The sequence below is a fragment of the Erinaceus europaeus genome, chromosome 20, assembly GCF_950295315.1.
Source record: "Erinaceus europaeus chromosome 20, mEriEur2.1, whole genome shotgun sequence".
Taxonomy (NCBI): Eukaryota; Metazoa; Chordata; class Mammalia; order Eulipotyphla; family Erinaceidae; genus Erinaceus; species Erinaceus europaeus.
Window position 1 is genome coordinate 41451162 of NC_080181.1, and position 15344 is coordinate 41466505.

Sequence of the window (15344 nt, forward strand, 5' to 3'; positions counted from 1 at the left end):
TGTATGCATGATAATGTTTTTTTTTTAATTTTTAATATTTATTTATTCACTTTTGTTGCCCTTGCTGTTTTATTGTTGTAGTATATATATTTTTTTATAGAAACCAAATAGGGCCTGAGTGTAGACAGCAAAATTGTTATGCAATCAGACACTCATGCATGACGCTCCAAGGTCCCAGGTCTAATCCCACACACCACCATAAGCCAGAGTTGAAAAAGTGCTCTGGTAAAAAAAAAAAAAAAAAAAAAGAAGGCAGTACCAAGATGGCTGCATGGAGATAATTACAGGCTAACTCTTTTCAACTGTAAGCTAACTCTGTTCAGATCCTGGCATCTCTGAATGAGTGGCTTTCGATAACAAAGGAACCTTCTTGCACTGCTGTTGGGAATGCAAATTGGTCCAAACCCCGTGGAGAACAATCCAGTGAATTCTCAGAAGGCTGGAAATGGGCCTCCACTAGACTGCACTTTAGGATATATCCTAAGGAAACAATCACATATATCCAAAGTGACTTGTTCACCTATGTTCATAGTAACACAATTTATGATAGCCAAAACCTGGAAATAACCCTGGTGTCAAACATGTGAGTGGCTGAGTAATCTTGGTCTATATATACAATAGAATACTACTCAGCTATTAAAAATGGTGAATCCACTTTCTTCACATCTTGTAGGAGGCTTGAAGGAATCATGTTAAGTGTGACAAGTCAGACAAAAGGATGAGTATGCGATGATCTCACTCATAGATGTTGAAAAATAGTATCAGCAGGGATAACACAAATCAGAACTTGGTCTGGAGTTGATGTATTGCACACCAAAGTAAATGACTGAAGTGGTGGGTGAAGGGCTCATGTCCTGGAACATGATAGGAAGAAGACCTAGTGGGGGTTGAATCATTATGTGGAAAACTGAGAAATACTACACAGGTACAAACTACTGTATTTTACTGTCAATTATAAACCATTAATCCCAATAAAATAAATAGAGTAAGATAAAATAAAACAAAAGGGGAAAAAGTCACATAGAAAACTTGTGATATGTGTATGAACAGCAAAAGGGACAATGGCGTGTGGTGAGTGTTCTATTTCAACCCCATCCCCAAGCCTAGATATGGCCTGATTTCAGAAGGATTCAGGACAAAGGTGAGTGCTAAGTCTTCAGATTCAGGAAGGCTTCTGTATTCCAGAGGACCCCTACAGGGTTAAGTAGCTGGATTCAGAGCAGGCAGAGCTACCCTTGAACCACTCATTCTTCAGCACACAAATAGAGACTTACTAGACACCCATCCCTTTTATGAACTTAAGTGGACTGTATAAGAATGAGACATTGTTAGCCAACAGATTTATATACCTCTCATTTTTCAGAGGCATGAGTGTCACCATTAGAAATACAGCTCTTTGGTCTGGGAGGTGGCGCAGTGGTAAAGCTTTGGACTCTCAAACATGAGGTCCCAAGTTCGATCCCCGGCAGCACATGTGCCAGAGTGATGTCTGGTTCTTTCTCTCTTCCTATCTTTCTCATAAATAAATAAAATCTTTAAAAAAAAAAAGATTACATAGCTTCTAAGTGGCTGAGCCAGTACTAAAACCCACCTCTGTCTGACTCCAAACATCCATCTGAAGATGGTTATAAAGTCATCTAAAGAAAAAAAAAGATTAAAAAAAATATAGCTCCCCAAACTTCTGGAACCAAGAGATCAGAGACCAGCTTACACCATACCTATCAGCAATATATATTGTAAGGGCTTCTGACCCTAAAGGGAATCACAGTTTCTTTCTTGACTAGTCTAGGAATTTGATATCAACCACTGTTCTACAAGGGAGTCTGCCCCCCAAAAAAAGAAAGGCATCCACAACTATTACCTACATACTGAAGCGGTCAAAAGTTACAGTGGAACCTATTGAAGCTATACCACAACTATTGCTCTTAAACTATTGCGCTTAAACTATTGCTCTTGAACCCCACCTGACTGGTACATTGCTGTCAAAGAAATATGTGGATTGGGTTATACTGTTCAATTGCTGGAACTTTCTTATCTCTGTAGAAGAACTCTGGTGTACCCTATCTTCACCTCAATTAAAGCAAAGCTCTTTCCTGAGACTCAACTGCAATTATTCTACACACCCGCAGAGTTTTAAGCACATGTAAACACCCAGGACACAAAATAAAGCATTCAGTCAAAAACCCCCCACAAAATCTGCAGCAGTGAAAAAAAAAAGCCAACTTCTGCAACCCACAACGACCCTGATACCAGAGGGATAGAGAATGGGAAAGCTATCAGGGGAGGGGATGGGATATGGAGATTGGGTGGTGGGAATTGTGCGGAGTTGTACCCCTCCTATCCTATGGTTTTGTTAATTTATCCTTTCTTAAATAAAATATAAATTAAAAAAAGCCAACAATACAAATGTAAAAACATTCAAGCATTAATAAATGAAATAATCACAAGAGGAAAGACTTTGGTAGGAATATTATCAGAATCCCCACCTGCGGGGGAAAGCTTTGGAAACGGTAAAGCAGCACTGCAGGCATCTCTCTTTCCTTTCTCTATCATCTAATTCCCTCTCAACTTCTTGCTGTCTGCATCCAATAAATTATTAAATAAAGAATTTTAACCCCCCCCAAAAGTATTATCAGAAATGAAAACACCAGATGAGACTGTGAAAGTAAACATGAACTATCTTGAAGTAGAATTTGGACTGGGTTTGGTATACTGCCCCAAAGTAAATGATTCTGGAGCAAGGGGTTAAGCTTTCAGGTTGTGTTGTATGATGGTGGAAAAGAAAATAGGCTGGAGTGAGGGTGTTTTGCAGAAAAATGATACATTTTACACATAACAACAACTGTATCTGCTGTGAGTCTTTAAAAAAGACAGCATAAAATTTGAATCAGGTTTGTGTATTGCACCAATGCAAAAAAGGACTCCAGGGAAGGGGGCATGAGAGTCCTGGTAGATGACAGTGGGAAAACATCCAAAGATGTGGGTGAAAATGTTTTGCAGACACTAGTCATAAGGAGATGAGAAAATGTATTCATCTCTGAAAACAACTGTAAACCATTAGCCACCACCCAAAATAAAATTCATTGTACTTCTAGAAAATAGTATTTTCAGTAATTTCCATTATAAAAAAAATCTTACAGATTCTAAGGTTGTTGCTACTTATCTTTCATTTGCAAAAGGGAGGCTATCATTAGTTAAGGAAATTGCTTTCTTCAAATATGCTATATAGTCACTTATGAAAAAATCTAATGATCATACCTATCAGCAGACTTATGCAAGAAATGTTATCCTTCTAAAAAGAAAAAAAATGTACAATAATTAATTAGAATTTGGTCCAGATAATAGGGTGAAATATAAGACAAAAAGCTTCAATTTTTAGAGCATATCAATGCATAAATTCCATTTATTCTGTTTCAAGATGGTGTGTAAGTTTTTTTTTTTTGATCAGGCCATTTGGGTATTTATATCATCATTTATGGTTTACACAAAACTACCAACTTAAAAATTAGGGTTTAATGTTGCTATGAAAAGAAATCCCGGGGGCCTTTCCTGAGCTTGCCTTGTTATTGTCAGGTTCAATAATTTCAAGTTCCTGTGGGTTTGACATTACCCACCACTGTAAGAGAAAGACTATCTCCCCTAAAGATGGAAAAAAAAGTATATTATCTGGAAATTTGCAAGGACAAACTGAAAAAAAGAAGGGGGGTGACATCTAAATTAAGCCAACATAGACTTGGTAATAGTACTCTGTAAGTACAATCATAGTCACATTAAAGGTCCCTCTTAGAATACAATTACTTGAAAGAATACCATCAATATGACTTAAACAAAACTCTTATTATAAAGATTGCCCTGCTTCTTACCTGTAGGGAGTCTGATTCACAAGTGATGAACCAGAGTGGTGAAACAGGTCTGCAGGTATCTATCTCTCCATTTCCTCATCCACTCTGTGTCCTAACATGTAAAAAATATTAAGCAGAGTCTATGGATTTGAAGATGAGGGGGTACCTATATCCAGTTGTAATATACTACTGCCAGCTACTACAGTCACTATATTATCAAGTGATTGCTCAACTGAAATTTGAACAGTAACTTCTAAAAACTTACTCCTTTCTTGTTTAAGTTTTCACTGTTACATAACCATCTTGAACTAGATGGCTTTAACTGAGACCATGTATGTACCAGAGTATTTCCAATATGACACACTATATGTGGTACACTTGGGCACAATCGTAATTAAATATCAAGATATTAAGGAATATAATTTATTATATAAAACATGCAGCCACCCAGGTTCCCAGTACTCAGATCAGGCAGAAGCTGATACTTACACAAAGGCAGGAAATGATGATGATCCTGGCCATGCCATCTATTGTGAGCACACTGTGTAGACTATGGTAAAGGCTGATCACCTGAAGTACACAGCCAAGATAAAGAAGAACCTCCTATTCCAAATATTTTGGTTTAATGAACAAAGTACTCCTTTAAGTACCAATATTTTAAATAGATAGCCTTAATAGGCATGGCATTCCATCCCTCTCATTATGTGTGACAGCACAGAAAAAGATACTTGATCAGTAGGTTCCCTCTGCTTAGAGACTATTAAACCAGTCAGTGTTCAAGTGAAAGGTAATAATCTGCAAGTCGCAGAACCATTTTGTCATGAAATGGAAATAATTTAAATGTGCAGTTTAGTTTAACAGGATTAATATCCTTATAACCTCAAGAACAGAAAATCCCAGTCTTCACTCTGATCTCAGCAAAATAAATAGGCAAAAGAAGTACAACAGTATCTTGCAGTTTAATTGTTCTATGCATTTATTAGCTATTTATTGTGTAACAATAAGGGGACAAAAAGCTCACAAATACTCTACAGTTTCACAAGACACACTGCAGGGAAGAAGTGATTAAGAGGGATTGATAGAATCCTAAGGTCTTGGTGGACGCATTCCAGGGGGAGGTGGACCTGGAAAAGATAGAGCAAAACCCCATAAATCCATTAGAAAGGTGATACACAGATATTCAGGGGCCTGGCTAATAACACTGAGCATACACACTCACCTCTAATTCCTGGTGGAGGGGGTCTCATTCCTGGGGGAGGCATGCCTATTGGTGTCCCCCTAGAGGGGGGAAGCCCAATTGGAGGGCCCATGGGTGGTCTCATACCAGGTGGAGGAGCCATAATTCCTGAAAAAGAGAAACAATAAATGCCAACACAGATCAATTAGTTTATCTAAATTAGCAGAATTAAGCACAACACACTGTTTAAAGAAATGGAGCCAGATTTCAAGGAGTAGAAAGAAATGACCATTTGACCATTAAAATATATGTAATCCCAACCTCAAGAGAGGACTGTAGTCCTTATACAGCAACCAGTATCCAAAAGTGGAAAAATCTTCTAAGTTTCTAGGTTAGGAATTCTAGGCTTGCTCATAATTCAGCATATTTTTTGTTGAGGGCAAGAGGAAATAAATGCAGAACATGTGTTTTTTTCCTACAGAGAAGGAATGGCTAGACACCCCTTTGCTGTACCACTATCCATGAAGATTGACCATGCTGCTTTCCATGGTGTCCCCACATGGTGTCAGGGTTCTAACTCAGTGCCACACAGATGGGTACCTGCTTTGCCAGTGTCTTCTAGAGTAGCTTTAGTCATTGGTTCGTACAAGAAATAATTCATTTCTTATACTTCTTATTCATCATTTCTTACCTGGAGGTGGGGTTGCTCGCCCCACAGGAGTGGGTGGAGTTCCCCGTCCAGGTGGGTATTGTGTTGGGGCTCCAGCAATGCTGGCAGTAGCAGCAACTGCAGCAGCAGCTACAGTCCCTCTTCCCTGTGGAGTCATTACCTGAGAATACACAGTATGGAAGACAATAAAATAAGATTGATTCTTACAGGTTTTTTTTTTTAATGTGACAAGGAATGAACCCAAATCTTCCATTTTATAGGCCTTTTGGTCCCTTTTTTTGTTAATTTTACAATTGTGAGAGTATGAACATGAGTGTTTAAATGAAGTAAAAGTTAGAGATAGGGGCTACAAAGCACTTTAATGGGTTTAAGGCTCAAACCCAAGGCCTTCTGTATGGTAAGACATGAAATCTAACCACTGAATTACTTCATGGGCTGCAATTATTTTTCAAATTGAGATAGTATGTGTGCTGGTGCCTTTCACATTAGAAATTAGATTATTTTCTGCTTCTCTATTATTAAAAAATATCCCAATTAGTTCATTCTCCCTTAAACTAACCATCCACCTTTTAACTTAGTAAGTCCTTTGGCATTTTTCCAACTCAGATCCTATAGTGTAGGATATACATTGAAGACTTAAACTTCAAACTGTAAAATATTAGGGAGGACAAAAAAGAAAAAGAATAAAATACTAAACCCCAATAAAAAATGTCAGGTTCATGGTACTTTTTCACAATAATATTAAAAATAGTCATTGGTCTTCACCTGTTGAGAAGGCCCTCCAACCCCTCGGACAGGACCTGCTAATCCAGCAGGAGCTTGCGGAATTGGAACACCTGCTGGGACTCCTCTTCCAGCTGCCCTACCAACCCCAGGGCCTCCTGCAGCTCCAGCTAGTGGTACCCGAGCAATGCCAGTCTGAAATGAGAAAAATCATGTGAAATCAAATCATATCAAAGTGTCCAAGTCTTCTTACAAACAAAAAACAACTAACACCTACATATAGGCAATGTAAAACAGCAAAATGATGGGGTAGGTGACCCAGCATCAGTGCTATTCTGCAGGGAATGAACTTGACGCTGGACTTTAAAGAACATTTACGTCCTTGGTCTAATAGAATTAAAATTATGGATATTAAAAATAAATGAATTTGAATTAGGGTCTATATTTAAGTTGAAGTTCATGTGGGAGATTTTACTTTGTGAATATTTCCTTTTTGAAATGTTGGAAATGTTGAGAAAATGGATCTTAATCCCCCTCAAAGAAGACATTATACCATGCTAAAGTTGGTATGATTTAGAAGGCATTTTAAGAAATGCAATGTCCTTGCAAACTAATTCATGTCTGTTCTGTATTGTCTTACATCTTTGGGAGGTGGTCCTTCCACAGTCATGGAAACCAAGTTCTCACCCCGCAGCAACACTAGACCCAAAACCCGCTTTTCTTCACGTTCTGGCTGCTTTGCATTCTTTGGCCTATAAAATGGAAGCAAATTTTAGCCAGCTTACTAGGATTCACTCACAAATATATTTACACATCAACTGTCAACAAAAATAATAACTGATTTCATGATCATCTTCAGCTACTGAATTGTAATTGAGACAAAAATCACTGAACTGGTCTACAGAAGTAAAAAATTAAATGTTTTATATATGAAAATTAGTTTTCCAGAATATTCTTCAAATATTATGCTACTGCAAAATTAATTTCTTTGTGAAATGCAGATTAAGATAGCAATAAAAATTGAAATTTCAATTTCTATGTTAAGATACAACATAATTTTTAAAGTCATTTTAACCAAGTCAATCCTGATATAATTGAAACACGGGATCAAAATAGTAGCAAAGAGAATACCAGAGGAGAAAAAGAGGAAATACTTTCAATAACTGACACCTATAGAACTCTGCAGGACCTAAATATCAAAGATGTGCATATGAAGACTCAACTTCATGGACAGTGAAATTAAATATTAATTGCAGGGAGTCGGGCGGTAGTGCAGTGGTTTAAGTGCAGGTGGCGCAAAGCACAAGGATCCCGATTCGAGCCCCCGGCTCCCCACCTGCAGAGAAGTCGCTTCATAAGTGGTGAAGCAGGTTTGCAGGTGTCTTATCTTTCTTTCCCCGTCTTTCCCTCCTCTCTCTCCATTTCTCTCTGTCCTATCCAACAATAGTGACATCAACAACAATAACAATAATAATTACAACAAGGGCAACAAAAGTGAATAAATATTTTAAAAACAAAAAAAATTAATTGCTACTTCAAATTAAAAGCTTCTGAATAATTAAAGCTCATTATGCAAGGATAGTGAAAGCAAACCAATAACAAGATATATGCATCTCACATGTGACAAGCAATTTATAATAGACATTATAAAGAAAGAATAAACATCAATGAAATTTAAAAAAACAAGGATAGGGATACACAAAGTTTTCCCTTGGACTATACCGTGGTACACTGCACCAAAGTAAAGGCGGGAAGAAGTTATGTGGTCAAGAGGGTATTGAGGTCCTAGTGCATGATGGATCAAATAAAAACCAAAGCTAAAGGGTACATGACAAATTGTATGTATGTAGAAAGACTATGGATTGACCTTTCTACATTTCCCACACCTTGTTAAACTATACTAGAATGAACCCTAACTACTATGTTATAGTCTTGGTCTTCTACTACATTTCCCTGTGCTCCCCCATTACCATCAAAAGTAGTTTTACTGGAGTCAGGCGATAGCGCAGCAGTTTAAGCACAAGCGGCACAAAACACAAGGACCGGTGGAAGAATCCTGGTTCGAGCCCCCGTCTCCCCACCTGCATGGGAGTCACTTCACAGGCAGTGAAATAGGTCTGCAGGTGTCTGTCTTTCTCTCCCCCTCTATCTTCCCCTCTTCTCTCCATTTCTCTCTGTCCTATCCAACAGCATCAATAACAGCAACAATAAAAAAAACAAGGGCAGGAGTCAGGCTGTAGCGCAGTGGGTTAAGTGCAGGTGGCGCAAAGCACAAGGACCGGAGTAAGGATCCCAGTTCGAACCCCAGCTCCCCACCTGCAGGGAAGTCGCTTCACAGACGGTGAAGCAGGTCTGCAGGTGTCTATCTTTCCTCCTCTCTGTCTTCCCCTCCTCTCTCCATTTCTCTCTGTCCTATCCAACAACGACAACAACAATAACTACAACAATAAAACAAGGGCAACAAAAGGGAATAAATAAAATAAATATTAAAAAAAACAAGGGCAACAAAAGGGAAAATAAATAAATATAATAATTTTTTTTTAAAAAAAGTAGTCTTACTTGATCTTCCTGAACTCATCACAGTCACAGAGGATCAAGTTCATATGCTTGTCAAAAGCTTTAAAGGTGCCAATGAAGATCCGGCCATCCTGCAGGATACATCTCATTCTATAGTCAATGTGCTGTAGCATTTTGCTGCTCTTTCCCACAGTCTAGAAAGAGTAAAAGAAGTTAGTCAGCTTATGTGGAAAAATATCCTTATTCCTATTTTTCTCCTTAATGATGCCAAACCAAAAACATGTTTCTGTTTAGAGGTATGCTCCTCTCTCCCATTTCGTTTCTCTCAACATGTTCCATCTCATCTCAAGAGTCTCAAGACTACTATACTCTTTCATAAAACCCTTTTACATTTCAGAAAATTTTAACCTTTGCCATCTGAAATTTCCTCAGTTAATTCCTTCCCAACATGTTCCCAAACCCAGTTATCTGTCTGTAACCTACTTCCTAATCTCTGTTCTAGACTAACTCTATAGAATCAATGACACCATGGACTCCTCTCACTCTCAACAGCTTGCCATATGGCAGGAAATCCATAGTTAGCACATCTCATAAACACAGAAAAGATACTCTGAACAATTTCTTAGTTCAGCAAAGACCTGTTTTTCTTCCATCATACCCACATATCCTGTCTCATTCAGATACTATATCAATGTTCCTAATTTTGTTCAATAAAGATAGCTAATGTTAATCCCATTACAACCTAATGTTAATATCCACAGATTGATGTCATCATTGTTGTAGAGGACAGAGAGAAATGGAGAGAGGAGGGGAAGACAGAGAGGAGAGAGATAGACACACGCAGATCTGCTTCACAGCCTGTGAAGAGACTCCCCTGCAGGTGAGGAGCCGGGGGCTTGAACTGGGATCTTTATGCAGGTCCTTGAGCTTTATGCCACCTGTGCTTAACCCACTGCACTACAGACTCCCAAAATTATAGTCTTGATTAACTCTACTGTATGATTTTATCACACCACTATCAGAATAAATTAACTCTCCAGCATTTTTTTCTATCTAGGATCTTCTAAGATGTTTTCCAGACCATTTTCCTTTTTAGTAGATGTGTCTTATAATTTAGTTCATGTAATACTTTAAAAATATTTTTAATATTTATTATTGAATATTATATAATTATTATTGACTCATTTAATACTTTATTATTTATTACTGAATAAATAATAATAAAATAATAAAAATATTATTAAAAATATTATTTTAAAAATATTTTAAAAATATTTTTAAAAATTATTTTAAAATATTATTAAAATAATAAAAATATTATTTATTATTGAATATTATTTATTATTGAATAGGCTCAACCTGATGCTGTTGACTGGCTACGGAAGAAGGACAAACACTAGAAGAAGAAGAATTGAATAGAGATAGAAATTGAGAGGAGTGGGGAGACAGAGAGGGAGAGGAAGACAGAGAGACAACTGCAGCCCTACTTCACCACTTGTGAAGCTTTCCCCCTATAGGTGGGGACCAGGAGCTTATACCTGGGACCTTGTAATGTGTGAACTTAAACCAGGTATGCCACTGCCTAGCCCCATAATGATACCTTTTTATACTGGTTATTACAATTACAAATACAAAATCACTCCACAATCTGTTAAGTCATTGTTGCTAACCCTCTAGACTTATACATATATGTCTTACCATGATTGCTGTTCCACCAAATCCAATGTCCACAGAAAAGATTGGGGTTTCTTAAGACCTAAGGGGAGGCTACAGATAAAGGTATGGTGCAGGTTCTCCTACAAACAATGCAAGCTGTGGTAGAAGCTTCAAACAGCAGATGGAGCCTGCAGAGGAAAGCATGATCAAGCTACACTGAAATATATCACGTTTATATCAAGCAGATAATTCTTAATGAACAGAAACATAACACATTTTAAATATCCCCATGCTCCATACCCACACTAAGCAAACCCAAATTTAATACTTCCATCATCCTAACCCCCACATTTCATGCACTTATATCTAGAGCTGACAAGTATAGTTATTATACATAAAACCCCATAAATTATGTTTCATTTTTCCTTCCCAAAATGTAGTATGTTCTTTCTACCCACATTTAAGACATGTTATCTTAACTTCAACATATACTTGCTCCATCTGAAATACACCTTTTTGACATAATATCCTAAATTATACCACAATGTCTCCTCCCCCCCAGCTCCTTTAAAATAATAAGAGGATTGGGGATATCATAATACCCCCCCACAAATATATATATTATATACACGTCTAATGCCTGTGTGGCAAGAGTCCCATAATTGATTCCCAACACCAAATTATAATCATAGCTTTGTAATGGTCTAGCAAGCACACAGACACAAAACAAATAAATAATCTCATCTTCAAAAAGAACAAGAGTGTTACCACATACATGCTTAGATCTTAAAAAGTATCATGTACTCCCGAAGGAACTGATGAGATAGAGAGGGTATGTAAATGAATGAACTCTATTTAAATACCCTTACATTAAATATCCTCACAATTTCAAATTTTTTGCTGTTTTAGTTGTATGCACCACCCAGCTCTAACTAATGGTGTAGATAAACCTAGAAATCCCTTGAATGCAAGCCCTGTGTGCTATCTCCCAAACCACAAAACTATAAAGCTACTGTAAGTTGAAATAAATACCAGTTAGTACACACACACACTAGATTAGTAAGTACATTATAGAATAATGGTGAGTACATGTAAACACACGAATGATTAATGCACTACTGCTCATTCAAATATAACTCTTCAGAGGAAAAATAAACATGCAAGGAAATACAAATAGAAAAATACTCATCTACATACAATGCCAGCTAAACCCACAAGTAAATAGCAGCTATTAAATTGATTTTTTAAGACTGAAAGTGGTATAGAGAAACTAGCACTCCAGTATTTCCAACAGTGATTTTGAAAACCATCATAATGGTTCTGATGCTGCTAGAAAGCAAACAAAACAAATTTATATGCTACAAATGAATAATACTCCTAGTAAAATTATGATATCAAATACCTTGAAAATATATTTATCTAGCAGCACATGAAGGTGGAGAGAATGTATGCACAAGTAGAAGGGAAAAGTAAACCATAAATGAACTATCTGTTTATTATAAATGATGAAGACTATGGAATACAATGAAAAATAATTGTACACACTGATGTGGAATAAATAAGTTTAACAGCGTAATTTCAACTAAATTTCCAACAGAATAATAAAGAAAATGCAAGTTCAATGTTCTATGGTGGAAACATGTATAAAGTGGCAAACTTCCTATTTTTACAGTTAAAAAAACATTATTATATAATTCCATATACATATACAAATTCACTTCTTTAGGCCTGTTTCTTTTCTTTTCCTAGAAACCTACTCTATCCTATCTAACCTATCTCTATCCTTTGTTTACCACAGAGTATCTTCCTTCCTATTTCATCCTTTAACTTTATTGCCAATAAAACCATACGACAACTGGCCCCAACTTGGTATTTTTGTCTGTGAATGTGGTACTCAAAAAATGGAAGGAAACTTTTAAGAGATAAAAAACATCTTACTATTTGCCTGCCAATCAATCAGTCACAAAACATGCCCAACTTATAGTAGGAGAGCCATAAATTATAAATAAATAATGGACACAGTTGTGCTCAAAAAGTATTTGGTAATCTTGTAGTGACAATATGGAAATAACACAACTATCATAGCTATCATAGCTATCATAGCTTCAATCCTTAACACCATTCACAGAGCTGAGAGAGGCTGTAATCAGTAACAGGTAACGGATCATAAACCTTTGTGAATACTTGATCTAAAATAATACTATTTCCCTATACTGTTCAGATAAATTAGCACTGCAGCAGAATAAAATACATTATTAGTAAATTAATTGCCCTATTTGTAGATAATAGGACTTAAATAATTTTATAGTTATCAACTAAAAAGCACATAAACTACCTGAATTATTCTCAATTCTCAATTCTTGAACACAGACTAAATAAATGCCCATTAACAGATGACTATAGTAAGTAGTAGTAAGTATACTCCATGGAATAATACTACTCTGCATTAAAAGGAGAGAGAAGGGAAGGGAGGAGGTTGTGTTCTTTGAGACATAATGAATGAAACTGGAGGTAGTTATGGCTAGCAAAGTAAGTAAAGAGATGAAATACAACTAACAGGCATTTTTACTATGTTGAATCTAGAACTGACAGATATTGCAATCACACTGTATCTAAAACTGTTTGAGAACTATGGAGGTTATTTGTGGAAGGGTGGGGGCCACAGAAATTTGGTGGCAGGTATGGTGTAGAACTATATATCTAGAGGACTGATACACATAATCTTGAAAAAAAAAGAAAACGGAAGCAAACTGTTTCTAAGACTTGTGAGAAGTATAGTGGTTATCTTTGGGAGGTTATCTTTGGGAGGTGGTTATCTTTGGGAGGTGTATCTATGATGGAGATACAGAAATCTGGTGATGTGTATGGTGTGGAACTATACACTGAAATCTTGTAACCTACTATTATTCACAAAAATAATAAATTAAAAAATGTTGAGGCAACAGATGCTGATAATATTGCAGTGGTAATAGAACATTGTTGATAACAGCATAGAAAGCAGTATGGAAGTACCACAACACATTAAATATAAATCTACTGTGTAAATAATCTAGCTATTTTAGTTTTATCTAAAACCAAAGGAAATGAAAACGGAATGACAACATATATATACCCCATATTCACATCAGTCAGGATATGGAAACAATACAAGTACTCACCAATGGATCAATGGATACAAAAGATGGACTATGTAGACACAGTGGAATATTGTTCATCATGAGAAAATGTCCTCCCATTTGCAACAACATATATGGACACTGAATACATTATGTTAAATGAGTTAAAAACAGACAACAAGTACTTTATGGTATAAGTGTAACTATAAAAAAGTAAGTATGTTAAAAACAACACCCTGAAACAGTGATTATCATGGGATGGATGGTTGGGTATGAGATTAATGTGAGTTTCAATGTACAATATTTTTAATGAATAGTAAATAAAACAGAGTCTAATACACAGTATAAAGAAAAAAACAAAAACATACTGTAATTATGAGAAATGATAAATACTGCCACATCAAAAATTTTATTACAGCATATAAATTTACTAAGCTGAAATGGCATGCACACTAAATTCACTCAGTGTAAACATGTCAAATTTATCCTATAACATTTTTGTTGAATCAATACTATTGGGGAGCTAGTAGATACAGAAGTGATAACAACAGACTTTCATTCCTGAGGCACCAGGGCTCATAGATTCAATACCTGCAATGAAGTTAATAACTTATCTGGCACAAAAAAAGTATAAAATCTTACTATATCATGCATGTTGAGGAAAATCTCCTCTTGAGAAATTATTTTCTTAATTTGTTAAATTAAGACAGGGGAAGACAACCTAGTGTTCTATGCAAAAAGACTGCCATGCTTGGGGCTCTGAAGTTTCAGGTTCAGTCCTAAGCACCACCATAAGTCAGAGCTGAACAGTGCTCTAGTATGTTAATATATTCCTATGTATCTGTCATTAAATAAGTGAGCAAAATCTGTAGAAAAATAGAAATGTGGAAAAAGTAAAGACTCCCTCATAATGCCCTTACATTGTGGAACAAAAAGGCACAACAGTCAGGTCACTATCCTGCGGTCAATAATTTGTGGAAAATGAATAGGGAAGTTTTCCTCAGGAAAAGTCTAATTTCTTCCGTTACATTGAAAATCAAAATGGTGTTTGGTCTTAAACATGCCAACATGAGTAATATTTAAAAAAACAGACAAAAATCTGTTATGAATTTTATAGGGTCAGAGAGGTAAGTGCCCCTTCTTTTATCCTAATGAGAATGAAGTCTAGAACTAAGTCCCACATCTAAGAGGCCCTGGTTTAAAAAAAGAACATACAAATCACCTCCTTTCCTTATTATCATACTTACTAAAACAAACTAAGGTCACACATCTGAGACACTCTGGTTTAAAAAGAACATACAAATTACCTCCTCTCCTTATTATCATACTTACTAAAACATACACATTTTAGTCGATCCCTGGCAACAAATGTACTAGAGTGATATCTGGTTCTCTCCCTCTCGAAATAATTATATTTTTAAATAACATCTCTTTAAATTTTTATTATTATCTTGAGGGAGAGAGGCACCTACAGCCTTGCTTCACCAATCATGAAGCTTTTCCCCTGCAGGTGGGGATTAGGGGCTTGTGCACTGTAACATGTGCGCTCAACCAGATATGCCACCACCTAGCCCCAAAAGAAATATTTTCAAAAATGAATGTAGTAAGCAGGTAGGAAGTCAATTATATTTAGTATTGCATTG

The 15344-nt window shown here is 36.4% G+C and overlaps 1 protein-coding gene across 1 annotated transcript; it reads right to left on the reverse strand.

Annotated features, from left to right (window-relative positions):
* Positions 1-4782: 4782 nt before the first annotated feature.
* Positions 4783-10767, reverse strand: SNRPN (small nuclear ribonucleoprotein polypeptide N). Its single transcript, XM_007534074.2, has 7 exons — positions 10628-10767; positions 8972-9123; positions 7053-7164; positions 6455-6607; positions 5711-5849; positions 5062-5187; positions 4783-4966 (listed from the first exon to the last, which is right to left on the reverse strand). Exons 1-7 carry the CDS (start codon positions 10628-10630, stop codon positions 4929-4931), a joined length of 723 nt encoding a protein of 240 aa, XP_007534136.1. The 5' UTR covers positions 10631-10767; the 3' UTR covers positions 4783-4928.
* Positions 10768-15344: the final 4577 nt, after the last annotated feature.

Excerpts from the sequence above, each read along its gene's own strand:
- SNRPN (XM_007534074.2), bottom strand. Across the intron at positions 5,850-6,454 it reads TTGGAGGGCCTTCTCAACAG|GTAATGACTCCACAGGGAAG; the intron begins GTGAAGACCAAT and ends GTGTATTCTCAG. Across the intron at positions 4,967-5,061 it reads CCCTCCACCAGGAATTAGAG|GTCCACCTCCCCCTGGAATG; the intron begins GTGAGTGTGTAT and ends TATCTTTTCCAG.